The sequence below is a fragment of the Phymastichus coffea genome, unplaced genomic scaffold (assembly GCF_024137745.1).
Source record: "Phymastichus coffea isolate CEN01 unplaced genomic scaffold, Cenicafe_Pcof_1.1 PCOF00166, whole genome shotgun sequence".
In the NCBI taxonomy this organism is placed as follows: domain Eukaryota; kingdom Metazoa; phylum Arthropoda; class Insecta; order Hymenoptera; family Eulophidae; genus Phymastichus; species Phymastichus coffea.
In genome coordinates, this window is record NW_026706977.1 from 182520 (window position 1) to 207863 (window position 25344).

At 33.8% G+C, this 25344-nt stretch overlaps 4 protein-coding genes across 10 annotated transcripts; 1 reads left to right on the forward strand and 3 right to left on the reverse strand.

The window, feature by feature from the left end:
- Nucleotides 1-20: 20 nt before the first annotated feature.
- On the reverse strand, nt 21-2316 carry LOC131673088 (elongation of very long chain fatty acids protein 7). Its single transcript, XM_058950799.1, has 6 exons — nt 2241-2316; nt 1757-1947; nt 1567-1656; nt 821-877; nt 502-744; nt 21-197 (listed from the first exon to the last, which is right to left on the reverse strand). The coding sequence occupies exons 1-6, from the start codon at nt 2299-2301 to the stop codon at nt 36-38; spliced, it is 804 nt and encodes a 267-aa protein (XP_058806782.1). The 5' UTR covers nt 2302-2316; the 3' UTR covers nt 21-35.
- A 1142-nt stretch (nt 2317-3458) lies between these two features.
- Nucleotides 3459-7534, reverse strand: LOC131673073 (elongation of very long chain fatty acids protein 7-like). 4 transcript variants are annotated; one of them, XM_058950763.1, is made up of 7 exons: nt 7482-7534; nt 6872-7391; nt 6530-6786; nt 5851-6041; nt 5517-5597; nt 5182-5365; nt 3460-4859 (listed from the first exon to the last, which is right to left on the reverse strand). In XM_058950763.1, exons 4-7 carry the CDS (start codon nt 6013-6015, stop codon nt 4522-4524), a joined length of 768 nt encoding a protein of 255 aa, XP_058806746.1. In that variant the 5' UTR covers nt 6016-6041; nt 6530-6786; nt 6872-7391; nt 7482-7534; the 3' UTR covers nt 3460-4521. The 4 variants fall into 4 exon arrangements, with proteins under 4 accessions (XP_058806747.1, XP_058806746.1, XP_058806745.1 ...); XM_058950762.1 differs by lacking the exon at nt 6530-6786 and having other exon boundaries at nt 3462-4859; nt 6872-7095; nt 7171-7391; XM_058950764.1 differs by lacking the exon at nt 6530-6786 and having other exon boundaries at nt 3459-4859; nt 5851-5951.
- A 1487-nt stretch (nt 7535-9021) lies between these two features.
- Nucleotides 9022-15617, reverse strand: LOC131673061 (elongation of very long chain fatty acids protein AAEL008004-like). Of its 3 annotated transcripts, none has more exons than XM_058950738.1 (5): nt 15306-15617; nt 12450-12514; nt 12096-12367; nt 11440-11775; nt 9022-11356 (listed from the first exon to the last, which is right to left on the reverse strand). In XM_058950738.1, the coding sequence occupies exons 2-5, from the start codon at nt 12496-12498 to the stop codon at nt 11114-11116; spliced, it is 900 nt and encodes a 299-aa protein (XP_058806721.1). In that variant the 5' UTR covers nt 12499-12514; nt 15306-15617; the 3' UTR covers nt 9022-11113. The 3 variants fall into 3 exon arrangements, with proteins under 3 accessions (XP_058806721.1, XP_058806719.1, XP_058806720.1); XM_058950736.1 differs by having other exon boundaries at nt 15238-15616; XM_058950737.1 differs by lacking the exon at nt 15306-15617 and adding an exon at nt 14369-14468.
- A 2931-nt stretch (nt 15618-18548) lies between these two features.
- LOC131673075 (DNA fragmentation factor subunit beta) lies at nt 18549-21778 on the forward strand. Of its 2 annotated transcripts, XM_058950766.1 has the most exons (6): nt 18549-19011; nt 19080-19181; nt 19832-19961; nt 20027-20238; nt 20315-20907; nt 20978-21778. In XM_058950766.1, exons 1-6 carry the CDS (start codon nt 18919-18921, stop codon nt 21135-21137), a joined length of 1290 nt encoding a protein of 429 aa, XP_058806749.1. In that variant the 5' UTR covers nt 18549-18918; the 3' UTR covers nt 21138-21778. The 2 variants fall into 2 exon arrangements, with proteins under 2 accessions (XP_058806749.1, XP_058806750.1); XM_058950767.1 differs by lacking the exons at nt 18549-19011; nt 19080-19181 and adding an exon at nt 19217-19437.
- Nucleotides 21779-25344: the final 3566 nt, after the last annotated feature.

The window sequence follows — 25344 nt, forward strand, 5'->3', positions numbered from 1 at the left end:
TAATGATATGTACACATTATTAAGTAGCTAATATTTTACAATACTTTTTTAACTTTATATGCATTTCTATAAAAATTAGCGAAAAGGTAAATAAAGATACTGACATTAGTAAGAAAAAAATAGGTAAGAGCTTTCGGCATCCGACAGTCTACAGCAAGAGTAAACAATAGATATACAAACATCATCATAAATTGAACCTGTAATATAAAAATCCAAATAAAATGTGTGTATAAATTTTATATGCATTAGTAATGTATATTAACATAATAATATGAAATATAAAAATAGCCAAATAGCGAATAAATAGCCAATAGATTTCTTTTTAGTTGACTGCTTTATATCGAATATACTCAACTCGAGTAGTATGGATAATGATCTTTGGTTTTTTTGTATACAAAGAATATTTCGGTTGTTTGATAAGCTTTAAAGACACTGAATAGTTGCACAGTATTTAAAAAATAATAAAAATATTACAGTAAATGAAATAGTTAAAGTCACTACCAATTGCATCCACGTCATGTACTTTTTCCACCATAAATATTTTCTGTATTGTGGGCCAAGAGCTGCGATCAAATAATATAAATACATAACAATATGTACAAAGCTGTTGAGAAAACCGATGACAATGCCTTGTTCGCCAGGTAAAAATTTGATATAGCACCATGAAAATAAAGCCATAATTGTGTGATGATACACGTGAAGAAAAGACACTTGATTGTACTTTTTTCTAAGAATAAAAAAAACCTGAAAAATAATATATTAAATATTAAATGTAACATTAAATGATTAGTTTTACGTTAAATATTATTAAAATACTTGCAGTATCCAACAGCTCGGTGATTTTTGAAAAAAAATACCACCAGCCTCCTAGTGACAACTACAATGAAATTTTTGAAATTATTTTATTTTATTTATATCAATATAGCCAGTAATATTATGGAAATATTTTTATGACAAAAGTAATTTGATACTATTCTTTATAAAAAACAGTAAGACACTGGAATTTTCAAATATCAGTCTCATTTTTAAATCAGTCACTGTGTAATTCCGAACTTGAGATACTACTAGTAGATCAACCTCCACAAATTGATCTCATCTATCTCAATTTATGGTCAACTGGTAAATGAGCAACGACAATATAAATGGACTTCCATCAGATAATTATTTAATTAAATTTGTAAAATATTATTTTTAAACTATTTTTATATTGATTTTTTAAACGTGTAGTTAAGCTATCAAATTGTAATGTTACCAAAGTAATTGATCATAGTTGAGGAGCGACGAATTATAATTTTCTACTCTTTGAATTAATTTGTAACAAAATGTATGCTGCAAGTTTGAAGCTAACAAGAGAGAAATGAAAGGTCTGACCGTGTTAACCGGTATTTAGGACACTGAAGTATTTCTTAGAATCTTCGAAGTTGTGCTACTATTATGGTATCCATCATAATTTGTGAAAGCTAAAGTTCTAATTGCAATGAATCGATAGTCAACGTAGAAAAGATGATGCTGCAAAGTAAAAAATTGGAATTCTTCATAAATATTGCATAAAATCTATTATCTTACCGTAGATTGTATTTTTTTATTTATTGGTATTGCATTTTCGGTATTACAGTTATCAGCAAATAGTAGATCCATGACATCGATATTGAAGGTCTGTAATCGTGAAAATTAACGTAAGTGAAATAATGTCAAGCTTTTAAATTATCGTAATGTATTTAATTCATCGAAGGGTGATTGCAAATATTTTTCTTACAATGATTGTTAACCATATACTGAAGAATACTTGGAAAGCGTTGTAGAATATAATAACTCTTTTGAGCTCGTAGGCTGGCCTCTTTTCCATAATTCTCGGACCAATTTTGAGAACAAAAGTAAGATAGACTGCAATTATTACGAAAACTGGCAGCGGACTGCCCATCAGCAACCATGTATCCACGACAGGATCTAATAAGACAAGTAATTTATGCGTTGGTGCATTTATTTATATTTATTTATTGTTCAAATGTATGTGCGTATTACAAAGCTCGTAGTGAACGTCGATCAGAAATAACGTGAAAGATTCTACCAATTTGTAATTGCGACCTTTAACTTTATACCATATTTATGAAGACTTACAAATGTAATCATACAATTTCACGTGTAGCTTCTTAATACAATAGAATCGACGTAGAGTATAGTAAATATTCAGTGAAGTTTGTCAATTGTATAAAATGCATACTAGATTTATAAAATTTTACCTTTCCTCGATTCCAAAATCTCATTATAATTACTGACGACGTGCCCTATTATACTAGCCATTGATTGACGGTTAAATATTGATTCTTCCTGTAATTCAGAAAATGTAATTAATAAACAATAAGGAGCAATAAGGATATAAATTGTAAAATGTAAATTAATAATTTTGCAAATATTATAATTGTCACTTATAACTAAATTCACAACACCATAATTTTGATATGTTCATCGAAAGGAAGCTTTCAGTTTTTCGAATTAGCTATGAAGATATTTGTGAAATATAACACGTTTCCGTACAACGTAAGAACAATTTAACAAACAACATTACCCGGGTGAAATAATATTTCTTTTAAATTTTGTATTTCTTCAATTAATATTAGGATCTAGTTCACAGCTCTTGGAGTGTACGACTGCTCTGGATTCTCGTTAAAAACTGAAAGACGTTCAAAGCACAGCACCTTGAAAAAAAGTGAGCGCAACAAGAGAAGGAGTAAATGACCATCTATAAATTGGCCCCACTACTCCAAAAAGACGGTTTCCCATTCATTTTCTACCTCAAATCGGAAGTACAGTACTTTTAACCGAATCTTTGAAAAAATGCATTAGAAAAAAAAAACAATAAATATTTGAGATACGGGAATGTATTTTTAACTAGAGTGTTTTTTTTACGTCCCGTACAATGTTGATACTGTGTAAAACAATATATTTTACACGTGTATTCTTATGAATGAATTACTCACTTAATTAATTGTTAAATTATTCCACATGCAACTGAGAAAAAGGAAAAATTTAAACACAAAACTATATTGCCCAATTATAATGAAAATGGATATCGCATTATTGGTGATCGATGTAATGCTGACAAAGTGTCAGATGAATTGATTATTGTTTTTTTATATTCAGAACAGCTTTTCACTATTACAGCTATAGAACTATTTGTACAAATAATGTGATGTAAAATAACAAGATAATAATGGTCACATCGAGTGAATATTATTGGTAATTATTGGAGCGAAAGTGATTCTTCAAATAAGGATTGATACAAGAATTTCAAATTGTCATATAATACAACAACGAGTTTTTTAACCGTGAAAAATGTCAAATAAAAAACGTGTTGCGTTATACAGCGGTAGTTGAATGGTTATTACTCTGATATTTTGTATAGGTCAATATAACGGCACCAGTTACTATTCAAAGAGGTGAACGGGATAATAGATAAACAGATTGAGTCATACAATTTTAGAAAAAGTAGGTTATGAGAACAATTTTAAAAGCACTTGGAATACCTCATACATATTTGTTCTACTTTTACATACTACAGTTCTTCATAGAAGTTGTGTGATAAACCAGATCTTCTCAATTCAATCATTGGTGATGGGGTAAAGTAATAATATAATGAAGCATGAAGGCAAGTAATTTGTCAACTTGATATAAACTTTGTATAAAAAAATGTTGCTGAAAATACCGAAATCTAAGTAACGTGGCGTAAGAAATAAAATTACAATCAATTTTAAAAATTTTGTTCATTCTTTTTATAAATTTATAAATGTACGGAAAATTTGAATTGTTTATTAACCCGTAAAATAATTGCTGATTTTTAAAAGGTATTACTTTATTACAAAAGTTTTTTATATTTCATTAATGATATTTGCGTAAAAATTATCTAGCTTTCCAAAAGTGATAGAGGAAACTAGTTACATGATTCTTATAACTATAGGAAACCGAAAGTAATATGTATAGATATCTACCTAATATATATCCCTGAAGCTTTCGAAATAAACGCAGTTCTTAAACATAACAACAATAATAATAATAATGATAATAATAATAAAAATAATAATAATAATATTAACAATAACAATTACAATAACAATTAGCCGATTGAATAAACATTTGCTGGTCACTTGGTGGATTAGTAAACTCATCGGTCTCCCTGTATTATAACGTATGCTTATATATATATAATAAGAATATTAAAATAAGGATTGTTTTAACTAATATAAAATTAAATAATGGTAACAACTAATATAAAATTAAAATAAGGATATTAAAATCAAAAAGATTTCCTAAGTAAGTGAGAGTAGTTTTGTTTATATGTATTTTCTTCAATTTTTAGACTCTCAAAGACATGGTTATGGATATAAAAATGTTTCTACTTATTACTTTAAGGTATAAATGCATACAAATCTTTTAAAATTAGAATAAGCTGAAAGCTACATGCCAATTGGATTGTAATAATAGTTTATTTTCTTGTAGTGTATAGTTTTCTATTCTATAAAACATCTATGTAGTCTTTTGTTTTTCATGCAACGATTCTGTTTTGACATGTCCATTTTTCGTAACTTCAGTCTTTGTTTTTGGTTTTTTAATGTAAGCTTTGTAATAAAATTCTCCAAATAGAACGATCATGAAAAGATTTTGAGGTATAAATATAGCTGCTGTCCAGCGAGGAAATCCACAATATTCTCTCCAAAGCAGTTGCGAAAAGTGGTAAAGTATCAAAAAGAACTGGATTAGTTGCATCTGGGTAATGTACTTTTTCCACCATGGTTTAGCTATCTTCAACGACATCACTAGATAATGCGTATACATTATCATATGCACAAATGAGTTTATCAAACCTATGGAAAAAATGTGTTTCATTGAATATCTACCGATGAAGTGTGATGTTTATTTTATAATTATTTTTTTATTTCAGTTTGGATGTAAATGGTTAGAACCCTTTTTTAATTATTATTTCTATGCTTTCAAACGTTTTATCAATTTTCATCATTTTTCAAAAATTAAAAATTCGCTATATTTATTACAATACTTATTTTTTATGCACACAAGTTTTGATTGCTCATCAGCTTAAATGCTCTTGAAAAAATTAAATTCCAAAATTATAGTGATCTATATAATCACTTTAATTGGTAAATTAAGACAAAAAAAATTATTCCTTACCTAAAAATGTACTATGGCCTCCTGCAAGATATTTTACACCACCCCAGCTCGCCAATACCATGCCAGTATGATGATATACATGCAAAAAAGATACTTGTTGGTCTTTTTTCCGAAGAACAAAAAAGACAGTATCCAGCAAATCAATAATTTTTACAACGAAGTATAAATGTACAGTTTGAGCAATCTGAAAATCGTAAATCAGGATTATTATTAAAAAATACTTTTAATAGAAAGGGAAAAAATTGACGCGCCGCTGCACTCGAAAATAAAAAAGGCACTACGAAAAAAGTGGTAATAAATAACTACAACTAGTATTAATAGGAATAACATCTTACCTCTATAGCTCGGGGAGAATATGAATAATCGACGGGTTGACAAGCGAAACTGTAATCGCTTAGCCACCCCAATACTAAAGCCTTCAATAGAACAAATATTTTACAATTAATTATTAGTAGTGTCGATTTATGAGATACTATGTTTAAACAAAAATTGTATTTAAAAAAGTTTCAAATTTTTAAATAAATAAGTTGGTTAAAACATTATTTCAAGCTTCTTTAGAGATTTCAATTATTATTATTTATAGCTTGTTGCATCTTTGAATCAAATTAAAATATAAAATATAATATGAGTTTAACTTTCTTTAACTTTTAACAACTAAAGTTTTCTTACTTTATAAAAAAGGTAGGTACTTAATATTATCTGTATGACGTCATATATTTGCATTATTCTATCCAAATGAAATGGACGCCGGTTGGCCATCAAACTTGGACCTAGCCGGTAAATAAAATATAAATAAAATCCTAATAATGCTATGCCAGGCCATGGCGATGACATTAGAAACCAATCTTTGACCCTTGGATCTAAAATTAGCACAAGTATCATTTAATAATTGTATTAAAAATGTTGATAATTTGTCTAAACATGATTAATGAAAAAAATATTTAGTAAATTTGCTAATCATTGCCAGTATACAAACTACATTTATTATTTCACTTTGTTAGTCGACATGCACTGTTCGGAATGTTACTTAATAATTCACTATTGCTTAGTCAGCACAAAGTGAACAGTGACTAACAAGTTTATAGTTGTACGGAATGACATCTGAATAACCACGAGGAGAGACATTGTGATACATGCAAATAATTTTGAAAATTCAATTATTATGTAGTCAATTCAAAAAATATACAAGATTCATTATTAGTGAAATGGACAATGGCATTTATTAAAATAGTTGCAATAATCTTGTACTAATAATTGATTGAATAACGTATACATTTTGTATAAAGCATGGTTTATATAATTTAGTTTTAATTCACTTTTATATAAATCCCTTTTAGATCTTGCATACTTTTTCATATACATTTGCAGTTGGTCATTGCAGTTTCACAATATGTGTGAGCGCTTTGCCGTCATATTCAAAATTAGCCTAGATATGCGCATATAAGCGTAAGAAACTGTCCGGTTTTTGCGTCACGTGTTATAATTTTTCGCGGTTCCATTTGTGAATATTTTTGATGATGTGCAAAGATTCTGGTCGAAATCTAGTGACGTTGTTTAAGCGTATTGATCTTGATAAATGTTAAATTTCAAAGTGAATAATGGAAACTGTCGTGAAATTAATAAAAATTCATATTATTTTGGCAGAATTGGAATATTTACTAGAATGAAATTTCAATTGATTGCATAATACCTGACGTTTCGTGAATGTAGTAACGGTAGTTTTCGATCAGTGATCTAATAATGGTTGCCATTTTCACTAGATTACAATTAGATTCCTACAATTTGCAATAACAAGGCAAAAGACGAACTTTCCACACTATATTGTATCACACAGATTAATTGATTTTTTTTTTTTATTCGAGCCTTTTCTTTGGTTCAGCCAAATGCAGCATTAAGCCACGCTGATCCGCATTTCTGTACGCGAAGAAAATATTTTTTGAATTGGATATTCCATTAATAGTGCGGAAAAGAAGAAGCTCTCCGACCCACCCAACCACCGTGGAGAACCAGAGACAACTGATTTTGATAGTTTGTCCCTCCATCAAACGCTCATGGCTATTGTATTCCAATGTCTTTAGTATGCCTTATTCACTCTTCGATTTTCCCTCTTCTTTTTTCAGTCGAATTCTATTCAGTTGCAATAGTAGATTTGTAGACAAGTACGCGTCGCTTCTCGCGTCTATTTCTTCAATCCTTTACAACTGTCAAGTCTTCAGGAGTTGTATATAAAAATATTTGTTTTAAACCAAGTTGAACGATCCGATAAATTTAGTAAGAAACGACGTGGATCCAATGCTTACCAAGTACGAATAATCTGTGCGTTTTCACATAAATTGGATTTCTTGTCTTTCCTCTTTCCTTACCTCTATTTTGCCAGTTACGCAGCTACGTGGACAGGCGTATTTAAATTACGTAAGCTGCATTCAATAAACGGTTGTCACAGACGTTTCGCTCTTACAGCAAATTGGTACTCGATGCAGTTTTGTCATAAACTTTAATTTATAATCCATCAAAGTGGAAACGGTAGGTATCTATGAGTCCATAAAATTGAAAATTGTAAATAACGGGCTGAAACTCAAGTTTATATGAAAAACATCGTTATATTCGATCTTTATTAGCTGATTTCAAAATTACGTCGTTACTCGTCGCATCACATTCTTCAAATATATTTTTCGACGCGAAAACTTTTAGCCGGAAGTATTTGAATAACTTTTTTCGAAAGACGTTTTGTATTTAAATACACGTTTAAAATACCGCTGCTGCTATATATCATCGGGTCTACCACGAGCTTACGCAAAGGTTAAGGTTTAATCAATTCTAGAATGACGTGTTATCAAAAGATGTTAATACAACTTATTGGATGATTTGATAACTTGACGGCTACTAAACCGATTTTATTGGGCAGGTACCATGCTCATCATACGATACTGTGATTCGTTTTATTTTAACTACTAGAAAATTATTCTTCCAAATTCGAAAACTAAAGTACTGGTCATTAACAATCTAATGTTTGATCTTTGATCACATAGTTTTCATATTACTGGCACAGTCCTCAACATTGATGATGCTCTCACACTTTGCATACAATGAATCGTCATTGACCGCCAGAAAAGAGTAGTGCATTCACATGGAAAATCACGCAAATCCGAATAGGCTGAAAACACACATTTTTTACTCTAAAAAGTAGTAGCGTCATTTCGCACATCAGCCAGTAGATACGACTTGTAGCTATTGTGCTTTCAGATCTTATAGGCAACAAATATCATTCTTTAACGATGAACAAGTCGATCATTTTATAATACGATCAAGTTGTACGAGTCATATCACAATATTAAATGTTGATGTAAAAACATAGTACGGGAATCAACCTAGGGAATACCTTCCTGTTCTGACTATGGAAAAGTATAATTCGCTTAAAAATGTAAATATTTCTTGCGTTTCCGAAAAATTGCTAAAGCAGGTTTTTTAATGATAGAAGATGGGTATCTAGTTCAAAAGTATCAGGAAGTCAATTCATTAAATTCTAAATTATAATATTCGTACGAGTATTTAAGATACTTGAGAAATTGCAATGCTAATCTTGTTTCATTAGACCGGCAATTTCAGACTCATTCATGATATGATAATAAGTTTAGCTTTATATATAGATGTAAAGTTCAGAGAACTTTTTGGTTCCTCTTCCACGATCATGGTTATTCAATGGAATAGGTTACTGACATTAAGATAAACAGTAAAAAAATAGTCCATAATTTAAGTGTGGTGAAGAGTGGTTTACTTGGAAATCTTGGAAATAAGAGAAAATCAACTCTGTATCAATTTTTTTAAAATAATTGTTATTGTGTTATATTTTCTAACACATAAAATATAATTGAATATACAAAGTTCGATCTTGAAAAAAAACACATGAATATTTTGTTTCTGGTATCGAGAAAACTATAAGATCCATCTTGTCTGCATGAAAAATCCCCTGCATAAACCGAAACTCCCGGAAAAACCTTTATAAATAATAAATAAACCTCGAAAGTCGCTTTGAGGTTTACATCTTTGTCGATTATTTTCTAAATAAGAACTACTTTTTTAGCCTTCCATACTCGGCTACCTTGTACAACAGAAATTTTCTGCAGTTTAGAAATAAACTATAGTTACCGAAACTTACACAATTTGTACGGATTTCTACACTAATCCTTTCTCTGTACAATTTGTATATGTTTTTATTTATTCTGTAAAAAAGTCGTGCTACAAATATTATCTTGAAAATTTATTCAGAATTGAGAATATAATATTTAGCCTTCAGGTCCTCTTTAAAAAGATACACAAATAGTACGGATAATAATGGATTGAATCGCAGTTTTACATCCAAATCGATGCAGTAATTTATAATTTTTCTATAATAACTCCGATATAACGTACATCTATTTTGTAAAGATTTCGTAATATTACATTAAGTTCATATTTAATTTCATAGTTTTATAACAATACATAAATCATTCTTAATTTAATAATTTAATTGATTGCTACAAATATTGTTACTCAATTTAATATAACTTTTTTTAGAATAGCCTGATCTTAGATCTTATGGTATATAGATAATTTGATTATCTTTTTATTTTCACTATTATAAAATACTTCCAATATTTTTAAATTATGAACACAGCTATAATAAACTAAGTTGTCTATAATTTTTATTTATTCAAACAAAATCAATCCTCGCTGAAAAAAAAATAAATAAAAACCTCTAGACTTTTTGTATATTTTCTAAAATTATGTCCGTCTCGGTATAATTATCCGAATGTAATTATTGTAAAATAAACGAAATATTCTCGGGTTGGTTGAATTAAAATCAAGCTAGGTTAATTATTTTTATAAATAGTTTGCCGCGTTTTCTATCGCTATATTCAATCCACGTCGCTATGAAATACAAATTGTTACAAGGAAAACCGTATCAAACAACAATTTTATAACAAAGCACCGCGAGTCAAGAATTTTTCTACATAAACCTGGAAAAAGCTTAATTAAATCAAAATCTAAAAACATGTATGTACATCGTCTTATTTTCAACAAACGTGACGATAAGAGACTGGCTCTCGGTAGGAATGAATTTGCGAATTTGAAATAGTATCTAAATCTAGTATCATTGAAGAAAATTGATTTGCAACCAGACATTCACTTTCATTCTAAATCGTATAATTTGTTGCAATAGTATATCAGAGCAGTATGCTATACTAGATTCATATCAAGCTCAATTCAGATATAATTGTTCTTATTGCAATACGCGTGGTAAACAGCTTAACTTGCCTTAATAATTTATTACACGCAATTTTTTATTGACCTTTTTCGACTATAATCTATTATGTATAGTATAGGAGATTTATTTCTGTTACACTATGTCATGGCAATGATGACAAATATTCTAATTTGATTGATAACAAAGATGGATTTCATTGGCTTTCAAAATCGGAAAAAAGCATTCGGATAACGGCACAACATCTACAACAAATCTATATCTTTTATACATGTTGATTTGCGAAATTTCCGTAGAATATTGACTATACATTACAATAATAGAATATTTGTACAATGTGACTATTATAATAGGTGAAATGCATCCGGTAATACGTTACTTGTAAAAGTTAATTCATAAGAGTAAATTAATAATCGAATCAATATATGATCAGTATTAGAGTTTCACTGTTCTTAATATAAAAAAGGAAATAGAACAGTTTTGGTAAATAGATTTGAATGTTTACTACACAGTTTGTTCTCAAATTTAAGTATAAGTTATTTTAAGATATTTTACAAGTTTTACGATTTTCCGGTCTTTAAGTTTCTGTTTTTCTATATTTTACTCGAGATCAATTATCTAAATCATGACACAAATTCATTTTCGGCCTTATCGTTACCGTGAAATTCTTCATTTTATAGATTCTCAAAATTAATCAGATTTATCATTCGTTTTTGCATGTCCGTTGGCAACCAAATTAGTGGAATGACCATTCGTTTTAACATGACCGTTCGTAATGTGATTATTGTATGCTAAACCTTTATCTTTATCCTGACGCTTCTGCACGTTATACGTTTTAACATAAAAGGAACCAAATAGGTATATGAATAAAGCAGCGTTTATGCATAGCAGGAATGATAGTGGTTTCGGATAGTTGCAATTAGTGACTAAAACCTAAAACAGTAAGTTGAAGAAAACGTTAATTGACGAAATTTTCTATATTTTCTATATTTTCCATTTTATTTTAATCGGCAAACCTGGAGATTGTGGAAAAATATGATGGTGAATTGGACTAGCTGCAGTGACGTGAGATGCCTCTTCCACCACAAGAATTTTTGCATATTTGGCCCGAAAGCTGATAGCATGTAATACGTGTACATCAGCACGTGGATGAAGGAATTAATTAGCCCTAAAAGAGTAGCATGACCACCCGGAACGAAACGTACGCCGATCCAAGCACAAATCGGCATCATTGCGTGATGATAGACGTGCAAAAATGAGATCTGGCGCTGTTTCTTGCGCATCACAAAGAATAGCGTGTCCAATAGTTCAATCAGCTTACAAGCGAAATAAAAATAGACACCTTTCGCCATCTGCAATCAGCAAAAAGTAACCTTTTCAGTCATTGCAGTCAATTATATCTCTACTTGAGAATAGCATCAAATGTAAATAGAATTATTTTTTTATTTTCACAACATGGCAATCGATCAACTGAACAGTGTAAAAATAAAAAAGGCCGAGATTTCCAACCAGTTTCTAAATGATTTAAATTACAATTATTAACGTTATTTGCATAACATTTGTCTTGAGTATTTGTAACAACTGCAGGGAAAAATTATGCTAAGTCTCAACACATTAAACGAAATCATCGGTCAGTGAAATTTCTTGAATAGTATTGCGAGAATATACTCACTCTCAAAGCTTGTGGATTATTGGAATAATCGACTGGTTGGCAAGTGTAACTGTAGTCGTGTAACCAACCACTCATCAGTGCTTCATGAACAATATATATACTGAGCAAGACTTGGATAAAGTTGTAAATAATTAGAGTCTTTCTCAGGTCGAACGGTTTTCTATTTCTCATCAATCTTGGACCGAGCGACACACTAAAGTATATGTATGAGAAAATCAGCAACAATAATGGCCCAGGACTTGATATCAAAAACCAGTTTTGCGTCCGTGGATCTGTGAAACAAAGTCATAATCAATTTTATTTTATGGAGAGGTCGTTGATTTAATGCTAATTCACACTTCACTATGTATATACCATTTCTGTTGTACATAAGATCCTTGTAGTAATCCACAATAACCGACATTTTTCTGTTACAGTCTCTGAAACAGCAATGGTCAAAGGTGGATAATAATTATAGAAACCAAACTAAGAATTCTTTTATCAAAAAATAAATCCTTGATTTTCGATGCGCGCAAATCTATGCGCAAACGTGTAACAAAAAAAGTTTATATAACGTTTGAGAATTTTGTTTGTATGAAATAATCTGACTCATTGAAACGTTTTTTTATACATTCTTTTAAGGAAAATTGAGATGATGCTTATTTTGTATAAAAATTAGTTTTTTTTACTGTTTACGTTAAAAATATTAAAAACATTCAAATATAAGTTCTTTTTTTCGTCCCAATAAAAAAAAATTGTTATTCTAACGTAAATATGCATTTTTTATAACTACAGTCTTAAATTTGTTGCTTTGTTTATTTTTGTTGGGATATACTCTTTGTTAAAATTGGTGTGGACTGTTAGTTTCATTGACACATTGAAAATAACGTACGACAAAACCTCGTAGGTAAAGCATTGAGAAAATACCGGTGACAATTCTTATACAAAGAAAATCAGTAAAGGGAATAAACTGGACTGATTCACTGAACTTGTTCACTTTTGTTCTGAGTGATATACGTCGATGAGAAATATTTTCACATGTTTTACTTCAATATAAGGTTTCGAGAAATTCCCAGCGATAATATAATCTAACAATAAGGGTAAAGTAGGAAACTTTGGTCGATATCCGAATCATTTCTTGACTCGAAGAAATAATTTGCGTACGAAGGTCGAGCCATTCATTGCGTATACGTATGAAGGAGTTATCGAGTATCGACCGGAAGTCAAACTACCCGTTGCGTGGTCTTGCAATATGGGAGCTGGGAGGCGAGATAATGATAGACATTTCTACATGACCACATATCTGAACAAATAGTTATATCATTTATCGAAAGTTGCAATTTGTTTTCTTCGGGTTACTTTTCCTCCCAAGAAATTTAAATTGAAATTTAAGGATAATCAATTTGTAGGCTATTGATATAGATTCGTGGCAGATAAACAAATAAACATTTGAAACGTTGATATTTGAATCCCAGCTCAAAAAGTACCAGTTGGATGCTGGATTAACGTCCAAGACCGACGAGTCGATTATAATTGCGTTCCTCAGAAGTTTGAAATCACAAGAAAACATAAAAGCAGCGAAAGGTTAATTTAAACTCATGCGTTCTCACGTATAGACCTTTTTCCCAAGGTTGCGCTCAGATAATTGCACATGCAGCCACATGAGGTTATTGACGCATCGCTGAATTTCTTGGACGTCCGTGAAAAAAGGCCCGTGAATAAGTATTCAATGCTCTCACTTGAGCTACTTCGTTTTCACGCACCTGATGGATTCGACCGAATCAACCGTATATTATTATTTCATTATCCCGTCCAGACTGATTTTAAGAAAGCGCGTCGCTACTTTTTCAAAAGTTGCAATCACGAACGCAGTCCAATCGCACATATGCAAATGATATAAATTTTGAACCGAGGTATGCGTGCATTCTCCCTGAATTCACAATAGCGGATGTGTAAATTTTGCAACAAAGCTTTCTTTCTTAATTATCATGCCTTCGAAACCACGTTTCTTTTATTTTAATTTCCCACGAAACTTCATTTGTATTTGCACATTTTGCCGGTAAAAAATTCTGCCAACTCGATATCGAATGCAAGAGTACAATTTAATTTTAAGATTTACTTGAAACTATTCCTCTTCGATGCACCGCGATGACGTACCGAAGTTATTTTCGTTATCGACGTGTTACGTTCAATCGACGGAAACAGCACAATTCCAGTCATCATATTTACGCATACCTCGTGGTATTTCAAAAATCTGTCTTATTATTATTGTTGTATTATTGTTATCGTGTTACCTGCGTAACGGAGAGTCGAGCGGAAAAAAATCGACGCACAGCTCGAATTTGGAAAAGGCCGATAACGCGAAGCGAAATATTTTTGCCACTAGACAAAATAGTAACCGCCTCCGCGCGCAGAATAATATTCGACGCGCGTAAAACTTGTATAACGAAAGTATGGCTTTATCGCGTCAGAGTCAACTAGTATTTTGCAATTATTTCACGTAATTACATTTCAAGTGCGTGTGTTCCTAGAAATTATCTTTGTTTAAACAAGCCGACGTACGCGCACGGTAACGTCACGCTAGCGTTCACCCGAAAAGGTAATGCTCCCAGTACTTTTGTTCGAAAGATCGAAACGGAGTAAATTATCATCGAGACTTTGATTTGTCGTGCACGAAGACGTCCAATGGAAAGGTCCTTTTCCCGGCACTTTCTAATGGTAATCGCTGGCCGATGCTGAATTTTGTAACCTATGCCCGGGCTGTACCGTTCAAGCCAACGGGCATTCGGAATAATTCGGTTGTTCTTCGATACAAACAATTTTTCCTTTCGGTTTTCATTTCGAGAAATCGATGTACTATTGTTATTGAACGGTCTATTGCCAGCCAGAGAAGCTCCTTTGCACATTTGTAATTGAATAATTAGATTGTTGATCGATTGCAATGTGGATATCGTTTTCGTTGCGGAATAACGCCACTTAACGTCCACTGAGCTTTACGACGACGGCAGCGAATGTTCAAGAATCTCGGCTTTAGATCGAACTTAGAACGGCAAAGTCGGTGTTGCCGCCGAGGCACCCGATGAAAAATAAAAAATTATCTGTTTTCGATGTTTGCGGAAAAACTTGAAAAAGGGTTTCGTCGATTCGTTATAATTACACCTACCTCCAGTAGTTTTGCCGTACTAACCACCCTCCCACCACACAATGAAAATGAGAAGAGATATAAACTACCGTAAGCACGAACGCCACTGGGTGAACGCGCAAGTATCGGAGAATACTTTGATATCGAAAGCTTGCCGTCAAATGCAAACAGGTCTGATCGGTAGAATGCTGGACCAATGACTGGAGTGTCCACTCGCTACTTGGACAGAACTGGCCAACGGGCGAGAGCCTCGTTTCTGTCCTCGCGTCGCGCCGACTGAACTCACACAATCTCCCGCGCGCACGAGCCAACGTACAAGTTTGCGTATACGCGAGGCCTCTTTCCGGTTTCGCTCGGATGGTTATGAGCCTGATACATCTACGCGTCTGCGGGAGCTGCGCGCGAGATACGCTCGGCTCTCCTTTGCATTTTTATCGCGAAGCCACCTCGAGGATCAAAACCCGTTCCGCGCTCGCGGTTCGCCGGCTTTTCCTTCGATTTCGAGCGGCGCGACCCAGGGCCGCGATTCGCAGGGTGCCCGCCGTAATTCACATTTCAAAGTGGCCGCGAGGCTAATTTCCGCGAGGACATTTCCTTTTCCTTAATCGCCGGCCAAATTGAAGTGCGGCCTTGGCGCCCGGCCGTTCTCTTTGTCTCAATTTAAGGATCTCGCCGATCCTTGGCTGCCTTTTCTCTCGTTTCTGCTTATCATTTTCCCTCGCTCCATTGTTCTCCGCCGCCCGTCGTCGGGCTCTCGGATCGAGCGCATCTCCCCGTTCCCGCGCTCGGACGGGAATCAACAGCGCTTCCACGTGCCGCTGGCGTTCGCGGCATTTCTTTCGTCGCGCTTCGGCTTCGCGGCCGCGGCGTGCTATTCTAATTAAACTAATTATACAAGCTGTAAAGCACGGCGCAGCCGGTACTTACGAGCAGGCGCATTATTATTATTCCATCAGATATCGAAAACTCCGCTGACGATGCAATTATCGGTTTTTTTTTCCCCTCCCCGTTCGCGGGCCAATTTTCCTCGGCGCCGTTCTTCGGTTGAATTTTAAAGAATGAATGGAGGAAAAAACAAAATGAGAAGTGAAGTTGTAGAATAAAGGAAAAGAAGCGGATACCAGTGGAATGCCTGTCCTTGAATCGGAATTTGTAGCTTGCGTACTTGGGCAAACGAGTTGAGTCCGCGTTGGTCCGCGAAAAAGGAGAGGCACGAGATAGTGCCAGTATATGGGATCTCAAGCATAATCGACTCGCGATTATTTTCGTGTTAGACTTTCTTCTGAATTTTCAATTTGAAAATCACTCGATTATAATTTCATTCAGCCTGTCAACTGGTTAATATTCATGTAGATTCAGACTGATTATAATAATCCGATATATCAATTCATGCAGTTCATGGCCATTTCTCGCAAGTATTACTCAAGATAAATTTTTTTCTTATTTTTATACAACGAGTCTACATTTTACGGCTTTTCTCTTCTATTTTTTAGGAGGCTCTGTAGTCATTCAAACGAGCACGGCAATCGCTTTTACGATCGCTCAACGTTCAATTTCGAAGATTTTTGTACCCGTTAGTTTTCGTTATTCACGAAAGCAATTTGCAAAACGTTATATACAATACGCGTACAGAAGCAGTTGTATCTTTGGTAGAGGCGTTCTTTCGTAGATGTTTGACAAAGTCGCGAAAGGGTCAGCGAATAACGTTCGTTGTACGAACTTTATAGATTATTTAACGATGTATCCGTGCTCAAGCCGATGATTTTCAAAAGGAGATGTCTAATTGAGCGGTGACTCGGCACGATTCTATTAATGGATTCGGGATGTAAGCACGTTCGCTTATAGCTAAAGTTTCTGGTTTTTTTCTTTTCTTTTTCGTTTTTTTCTTCCAAACAGTTATATCTGCTGGTTTGCGAGGCTCGAATTTGACGCTCGAGCACGTGCTGCGCACGACCGCGCTGTTGGCCCGGGGATGGCCGACGATTAAAATTTATTCGCGTCCGACGCGCAAGAAAAAGGAAATCCTTGCGCGACAGAGTCGTGGCAGATTAGTAATTTTTTGTTCGCACCGCGCTATTGCTCTGTTTCACGCTCGCGTCATTACGTCAGCGTGCGTGTGTGCAACGTTTAGTCGTTGATTTGTAAGCGGTACATCAAGAGTGGCAACCTTGACGCTCGCCGGTTAATTGACGATGAAAAAATTAATAATAATAATAATAATAATTAAAAAAAAAAAAAAATAACGCGTAAAAATGACGCGCAAAAGCAACAGAACCAGTTTGAATAAACGAATTTGCGCGAACGTATATCCGTGAGTGCAGTTTTAATAACACGCACGTACGCGCTCGTTCACTGTGTTCGCTGACTCGCGCGCAGGTGATTAAGCTCTCATCGGTTGCGAAGCTGGATATAGAAACTTTGCGATTCGACTATATACATCTATATGTATAGATATATTTATGAAAAAATAATGCAATATGCATTGTGGCAAAACGAGTTTACGCTGCGCAATGCCGAACACTATTGCCGATACGATATAGTCGCTATTAATTTCGAGAGATTTTTGCGGGCTTTTATTTATTTATCTTTATGTATGTCTTTTTTGTCTCGTGGCAGAAAGCCATAAGAACTTTACACCCAACCCGATCATTCCGTGGTCTGCCCGGTACAAAAGTGGTTATTTTGAAGAGATGACGATTAAGGTCCGCGGAAAAAAAAAAGAAATCCCCCTTTCCTGAGACGCGTCATTTTTTAAATCTCGATCTCGCCGCTGGTGCGCGCGCGTGTTTGCGTTCCCGAGAACGAGAAGGAATTTTGAAAACTCACTTTCACGGTCATTCACGCGTCTCCGAACGCAAAATTTATGCGTGACGTAAAACTTTTCGCGGTCAAATGCCTTTCCTCGTCGTTCGAATCGGAGCGCGAACCTTAAATTCGAGATTTGATTTTTTGGCACTGAGTCGCGGATTCCGCCGCGACTGATCGATACCCGATGCAATTTGCGCACGCGGCGATTCGCGAATTTTATCACTCGTGATTCTTCCAAATAAAATCGACGAAAGCAAAAGTCCCTCGTGTCTATGTGACGGCACTCGAAAAAATCTATGAAAGTTGATGCAATTGCGTCTAAGAAAAAAGAGAAATCTTATAAAATCTTATGAAATAATTAGAAGGCCGCGTTTACTCAAACATCGCTCATTTAAAAAAAAAAGAAAGGAAAGAAATATCGATAAAATGAAAGCGGTTTTAGAGACTCTGGAAAGAAAAGAGAGGCGTGCAAGAACAGACGTTCGACTCGGCGAGGCAAAGAGAAGAAAGGAAAGGGAAAGGTCGAGTAGTGGGGATATCGGACGCAAGCATGCAGGCGCATTACGAAGCGAAACGAGAAAGTGGTGGCGTGAGAGTAGTAGCGTTCGAGTTTACTGCGTGGAAGCCAGACCTTTTGTCAGCTTTTGTCTCTTCCTTCCGTAGAGAAGTTTGTTTATTCCTTTAGCTAGCTCATAACCGCCCTTCCGATATTCCCTTTTTTAATCCAGATTCCAATATCCTTTCGAAGCAAACATTTAAATAGATGGTGAATTAAAAATAAGTCCGTGTGTGTGTGTGTGTGTGTGCATTGCGTGAACCCGGTATGGCCGGTCGTTGATTGGTTTTATTGATGTTGTTCATCGCGATGAGTAATAAATCAGCTGCGTCTCTCTGATGAACATGGACAAGCCGGATTCTAAAATGTCATCTCTATTATCCGAATGCTACCACAAACTTGTCGATTCGACTTCGTCGACTGAATTGCCGGTATGAAACTTTTATTACAGCGAACGATTTGACAAAACAAATTATACGTACATATATACATTTTCCAGTTGAAAGGTTACAAGGTCACCGACGTCAATCGAACCCGTAAAATTGGGGTGGCCTGCAGTGGTCTGCAAGAGTTCAAGCAAAAGGCCTGCGCAAAACTAAACGTAAGCGGTTCTTAATATTCTAATCGTAACAGCGTTTTCCAGTAATCTTATTGAAATTCACTTTATCGAGCGAGTGCTGAAACGGCGAGGAGAGAGAAAGAGGATAGTGTCTCGATTCAGGTCATGGTCAGGCGCAGCAACATCTCCCTACCCTATAATGTCTATAGCTGCTTGTGCCCACGGTTTTCAATGTCATGGTCGTGCTGCGCATGTCTCTGTTCACTCCGAAAATCCTTTGAGTCACTCTGATAACATTGTGAGCAACACCCGCTTGCAGCTATGTGCTTTCGGAGTATTTCGAGCCGAATAACATTTTTTGATCTGTAAAGGGAGGGAAACTTTTTCTACGTCATTATCGATACACGTATTTATAAATAGCCATGGGCATTAAATGAGATGCATTATTTTGTTTGCGTAAGACGTAAACAGCAACCAAAGAACGGCAAACAATCCGAAACTATTTTTGTGTTCACTTGTAAAGTAGTGATCGAAAGGGTATCCATTATTTGAATAGGCAATGAATATTCATGCATATGAACAAAAAAAACTTAACAAATTGCCAGTGAATAGAGTCCGTACGCAATTAGCTAGCTTTCGTCAATGAACTTTGCTCATTGCAAATACTAAAAAAATATACTTGTTGAATACAGGTGACGGAGGATTTGGAAGAAATCGAAGTATTTTTGCTGGATGGTTCCGAAGTCGACGAAGAATATTTTAAAACTCTGCCAGCTCAGACAACGCTCATCCTTCGGAGACCAGGCGAGAAACTTTTGACAGGTAAAATTTGATTTCAACTGTTTAAGCTTTATTCGTGATCCTTTTAAAATCCCCAATTTTAACAGAAGCGGATATACTTTATCAGATGCTGAAGAAGGTGAACGAGTCTTATTTGTCCAGCGGTCAAAAAGCCGAAGAATTTCTCACGGATAAGTTAAAAGTCAAACTAGCAGTACTTCATAAAGCTTTAAATGACGATGATTCCAAAACAGTGCTTAGTAATCGAAAAGACGATCCTGCTTGGTTCGATGGCTTAGAAACGACATCTCAAACAAAGGTACGCACGCATCGTTTTTATGTTTTAAAAATTCGGATTGACCAAACTATTTATTTTTATCTGAAATTGTTATCAGGAGGCTTACTTGCACCGAAGATGCCAAGATAGAATAAGAGGATATCTCTACAAGACTATTGAGCAGATCAAGGCTTCGGAAATCTATAATAATGACAAAAAAGCTCGGAGCGTACTTGAAAGCGTCATAATTTTTTTCAAGTTACAATTAAAGAAAGATCATTATTTTGGTTTTTATTTTGACCGGACTTATTCGCCCAAACCTGATATGAAAGAGGGCGCTGAGTCAGGGAATAGCTTGCCTGATGATGAAACTGACGGCTCGGGGATATGTCGTTACGAGCACTGTCCTTGCAGACTAAGTTGGTCAGACTACGAAAAGTTCATTATGGGTTTGAATGTTGACGAGGTAGATGCCAAAAAATTTGACCGAACAAAAGAAGAAATTCAACAACTCAAAGAGCAGAAAAGTATTTACAAAATTACCATTAGGAACGTCAAAAGCATGACTGCTCTGTGTGATAAGAAAGGTGAATTTCGATGCTCCGGAACTTGGAATCGTAATGAATGTTTATATTCTGATTGTCATAAAATTAATCCTTATCGATCAAAGGAAGAGCTTGTTTTATTTTCTACCTGGAACCTCGATCACAAGTAAGAACAAATACATTTTTGGTTTCCATACATGCTAAAATCAATTGTATATATGTATTTAATTTGACAGAATTGAACGATCCAGAACATTAATACCACAACTATTGGAAGCAGCAAGAAAAGATATATTGGATGAAAATGAAGTAGTCGAAATATATAACAATCTCTTCACATCTAAAAATTTAAGACTCGTACACATAGTATGTCATGATAAAAGTTCGCACAAATAATGTTTATTCTTGAAATGATGACGGACGTTGAATTTTTTTCAAGTTAAGACTATTTTCTAAATTTTATTAAGGAATATTATGTTTTTCTAGTCGTTCGTTGTTCTTGGAAATTATGCTAATTAACAATTTGATTATTTTAAAAAGACTGCGACTACATATATTTTTAGTAGTTTACTTTGAGATAAAAGCTTTAAGAATACAATAATCTGTAAAGTTCTGATATAAATGCTTTATAGATAAGCGTTTTCACTTGAGATATTTTACGCGAGGAAAGTATTAAAACAGGGTTACGAGTGATTCCTAATAACATATAATAAAGCATTGGCGACGACCAAACTTCAACTTTTTAAACTGTGATCGCTTGGGTGCGTACTGTCCATATCGCATAATACAGATATATGCGAATGATTTATTTTGTATGATATTGTGTGATGAGTCCTGATGATTATAGCGCAGGCAAAGATTATAAGTATTTCAAATGATATTGAAGCAATCAAATATTTTCATAACATCGCTTGAATTGTTATGGTTTCAAAATTTAATAAATGTTGACTTTGAAATTGCGCAAGATATATGGTAACAACAAATTGTTGGATTGATGTTCTGATTTGTAATATAACAAATCTAAATAAATATTGTTAAAAAATGTATTAATTATTCATCATTTATTACATTCACTCATTACGATTTAATTTTTTTAATAGGGATATTAATTCAAATATTATATATGGTAGGTACAGCGTCAATGATCCCGTGAAATACTGGTTTTAAAATAGTGTGGTTTCTAAAAACTGATCGACAAAATTTTAATCAAAGTATTTTTTTTAATTACTTTAAGCCTTTTTAAAGCTGACGATTAAATTTTTGTGATTTTAATAGTATATACGATTATAAGGATACAAAAATTGCTAAAAAAATAGTTTAAGTAGTTTTCAAAAGCATCTGTTGGGCCCATCTCATTTTGAAGTTATTTCATTTTGAAGTTAAGAAAAATAAAATAGTATTTGCTATCATATTCTATAATAGTCAATTTAGAAACTTTATTGGCGATTCGTAGTACCATGTATGCGTTTATAGAATAAGAATAGTCGAGGACTGCACGCGCACACACACACACACATACATAATAGCTATGCAGACTATTTTTAAATACACAATATGGTGGGAGAATCATTGAGCCGTCGGTAACTTAGAACACTCGTTTAACATATTTACGCAAGCAGCGTATGTATCAATTCTAAAAATTTTATATTCTCTGAATATTTGATGCTTATCAATAAGTTCAAGTACAAAACGTTCTTCGAATATTCATCTTTAAAAATACTGACCGATATTAAAATGTTTTAAAATTACGCATTAAATTCTAAATTAATTATTAATCAGTATTTTTATATTAATGCACTACATTACTATTAATCTTATTACAATTAAAATTGAAAAAAATTAATACTTTTGACGTAATCATTCACAATTATAATTGAAGCGTATATTATAAATATTGTCAAACACTACATAAGTAGTATATTCATATTACAAAACACATGTATTACATGATTTTTATCACACATATCTCATCACTGAGAATATTACATACCTCAGTAACTAATTAATATATTCAAAAGTATAAGGAAGCATTTTTCTTAGTAGTAATACGAATAAAATAAATGTTATTTTTGCAATAATTATTCGATATGTTGTTGATGACCATTTTCGAGGATTATTGGTATTGGTTAAAACAACCAATCAACGCAAATCCTCCTGCGATAGCTCAAATGGTAGCTTTTTTAATTCTTTAGAATTTTTGTTTGAAACTTTTTCATCAGGAGGTTAATATCACTGCTTGCAGAATCAAAAAACGTGTCTTTCATCCTTAATTTTTTTTTTTAATTTGGTGTAGCTCGATATAACATTAACTTTTACATAATCCACTTTCATTATTAAAACTACCTTAATTTTAAAACATTTTAATATCGATCAGTATTTTTACAATATTTTTAAATATTTCCCGCATAATTTATTAACAGCGATTTTTATGTCATAGTATTTAAACAATTTTTATGTCATTGATTTTTATGTCATTGATTTAAACAAATTTACACTATATAATTGCTGAACGAAAAACTACAATTTTTTAATGTACTACACGTACGTGTATTCGCATTATATTATTTCTTCAAAAAAATTATTTAGAATAATTGCTACCGAAAGAGACAAGCTACTATTGGTATCACATTGTACTTGAGTTTATTTGGATTTATATTATAACAGCTTAAACATACAAAGCGCGGGTTCTATTGAAATTCTCTCATCTCTCTCTTTCTCTCACTCTCTCTCTTTCTCTCCTACAAGAGCGCATAGTAACAGGCGCTCTCGTCGACCAATGCCACTGCCTCTCTCTATCTTTCTCCTTCTTGCTCGTTGCGGTGGCGATGCTGAAAACATAAAGGCAGGCATCAGGCACGTGAATTATGTGCTATAGGTCTGCCATGAGTCCACGCCGATGGTAGGGAGAGATGGGGAACACACGGTGCAGGTCGAATCCACCGGCACCGTTACAGCCCCTCCGAAGGCCGAAGTTCTCCTCAGGACAACAAGGCCTTACTCTGATCTCCAGACTCTCTCTTTCCCTCTCGGCATAGACTCACGACATGGCCCGGCGCAACAATAGCTTAACTTAATGTAATTTAACAAGCTTATGACTACCCACACAGCACGAAATATTTCGGGGAAATGTTCCATGAAATATTGCAAAAAAACTTGTGAAAATATTGCAGGAAAGTTTCGGAAAGTTATTTAAAATAATTCAGTGAAATATTTCGTCAAATATTTCAGCAACCTTGCAGAAACATTTCAATGAAATATTATTTTTGACGTTTGAAAATAATGCGGTGCAACCTTGATGGAAACTCGCACGAATATTGCACGAAATATTTTCAGGAAAGTTTACAAAGAAGTTTTGAGGAATATTTCAGCAACCTTCCAGAAACATATCAATGAAATATTATTTTTGACGTTTGAAAATAATGCGGTGCAACCTTGCTAGAAACTTGCAGAAAAATTGCACGAAAGATTACAGGAAAGCTATCAAAGAAGTTTTGAGGAATATTTCAGCAACCTTGCAGAAACATATCAATGAAATATTATTTTTGACGTTTGAAAATAATGCGGTGCAACCTTGATGGAAACTCGCACGAACATTGCACGAAATATTTCAGGAAAGCTTTTAAAGAAGTTTTGAGGAATATTTCAGCAACCTTGCGAAACATTTCAATGAAATATTATTTTTGACGTTTGAAAATAATGTGGTGCAACCTTGATGGAAACTCGCACGAAATATTTCAGGAAAGCTTTCAAAGAAGTTTTGAGGAATATTTCAGCACCCTTGATGGAAACTCGCACGAACATTGAACGAAATATTTCAGGAAAGCTATCAAAGAAGTTTTAAGGAATATTTCAGCAACCTTGCAGAAACATTTCAATGAAATATTATTTTTGACGTTTGAAAATAATGCGGTGTAACCTTGATGGAAACTCGCACGAATATTGCACGAAATATTTCAGGAAAGCTTTTAAAGAAGTTTTAAGGAATATTTCAGCAACCTTCCAGAAACATATCAATGAAATATTAATTTTGACGTTTGAAAATAATGCGGTGCAACCTTGATGGAAACTCGCACGAACATTGCACGAAATATTTCAGGAAAGCTTTCAAAGAAGTTTTGAGGAATATTTCAGCAACCTTGATGGAAACTTGCAGGAACATTGCACGAAATATTTCAAGAAAGCTTTCAAGGAAGTTTCAGGGAATATTTTAGAAACCTTGCAGAAACCTTTCACTTATACATTATTTTTCGCGTTTAGAAAATAATGCGGTGCAACCTTGCTAGAAACTTGCAGAAAAATTGCACGAAAGATTACAGGAAAGCTATCAAAGAAGTTTTGAGGAATATTTCATCAACCTTGCAGAAACATTTCAATGAAATATTATTTTTGACGTTTGAAAATAATGCGGTGCAACCTTGATGGAAACTCGCACGAACATTGCACGAAATATTTCAAGAAAGCTTTCAAGGAAGTTTCAGGGAATATTTTAGAAACCTTGCAGAAACCTTTCACTTATACATTATTTTTCGCGTTTAAAAATAATGCGGTGCAACCTTGCTAGAAACTTGCAGAAAAATTGCACGAAAGATTACAGGAAAGCTAT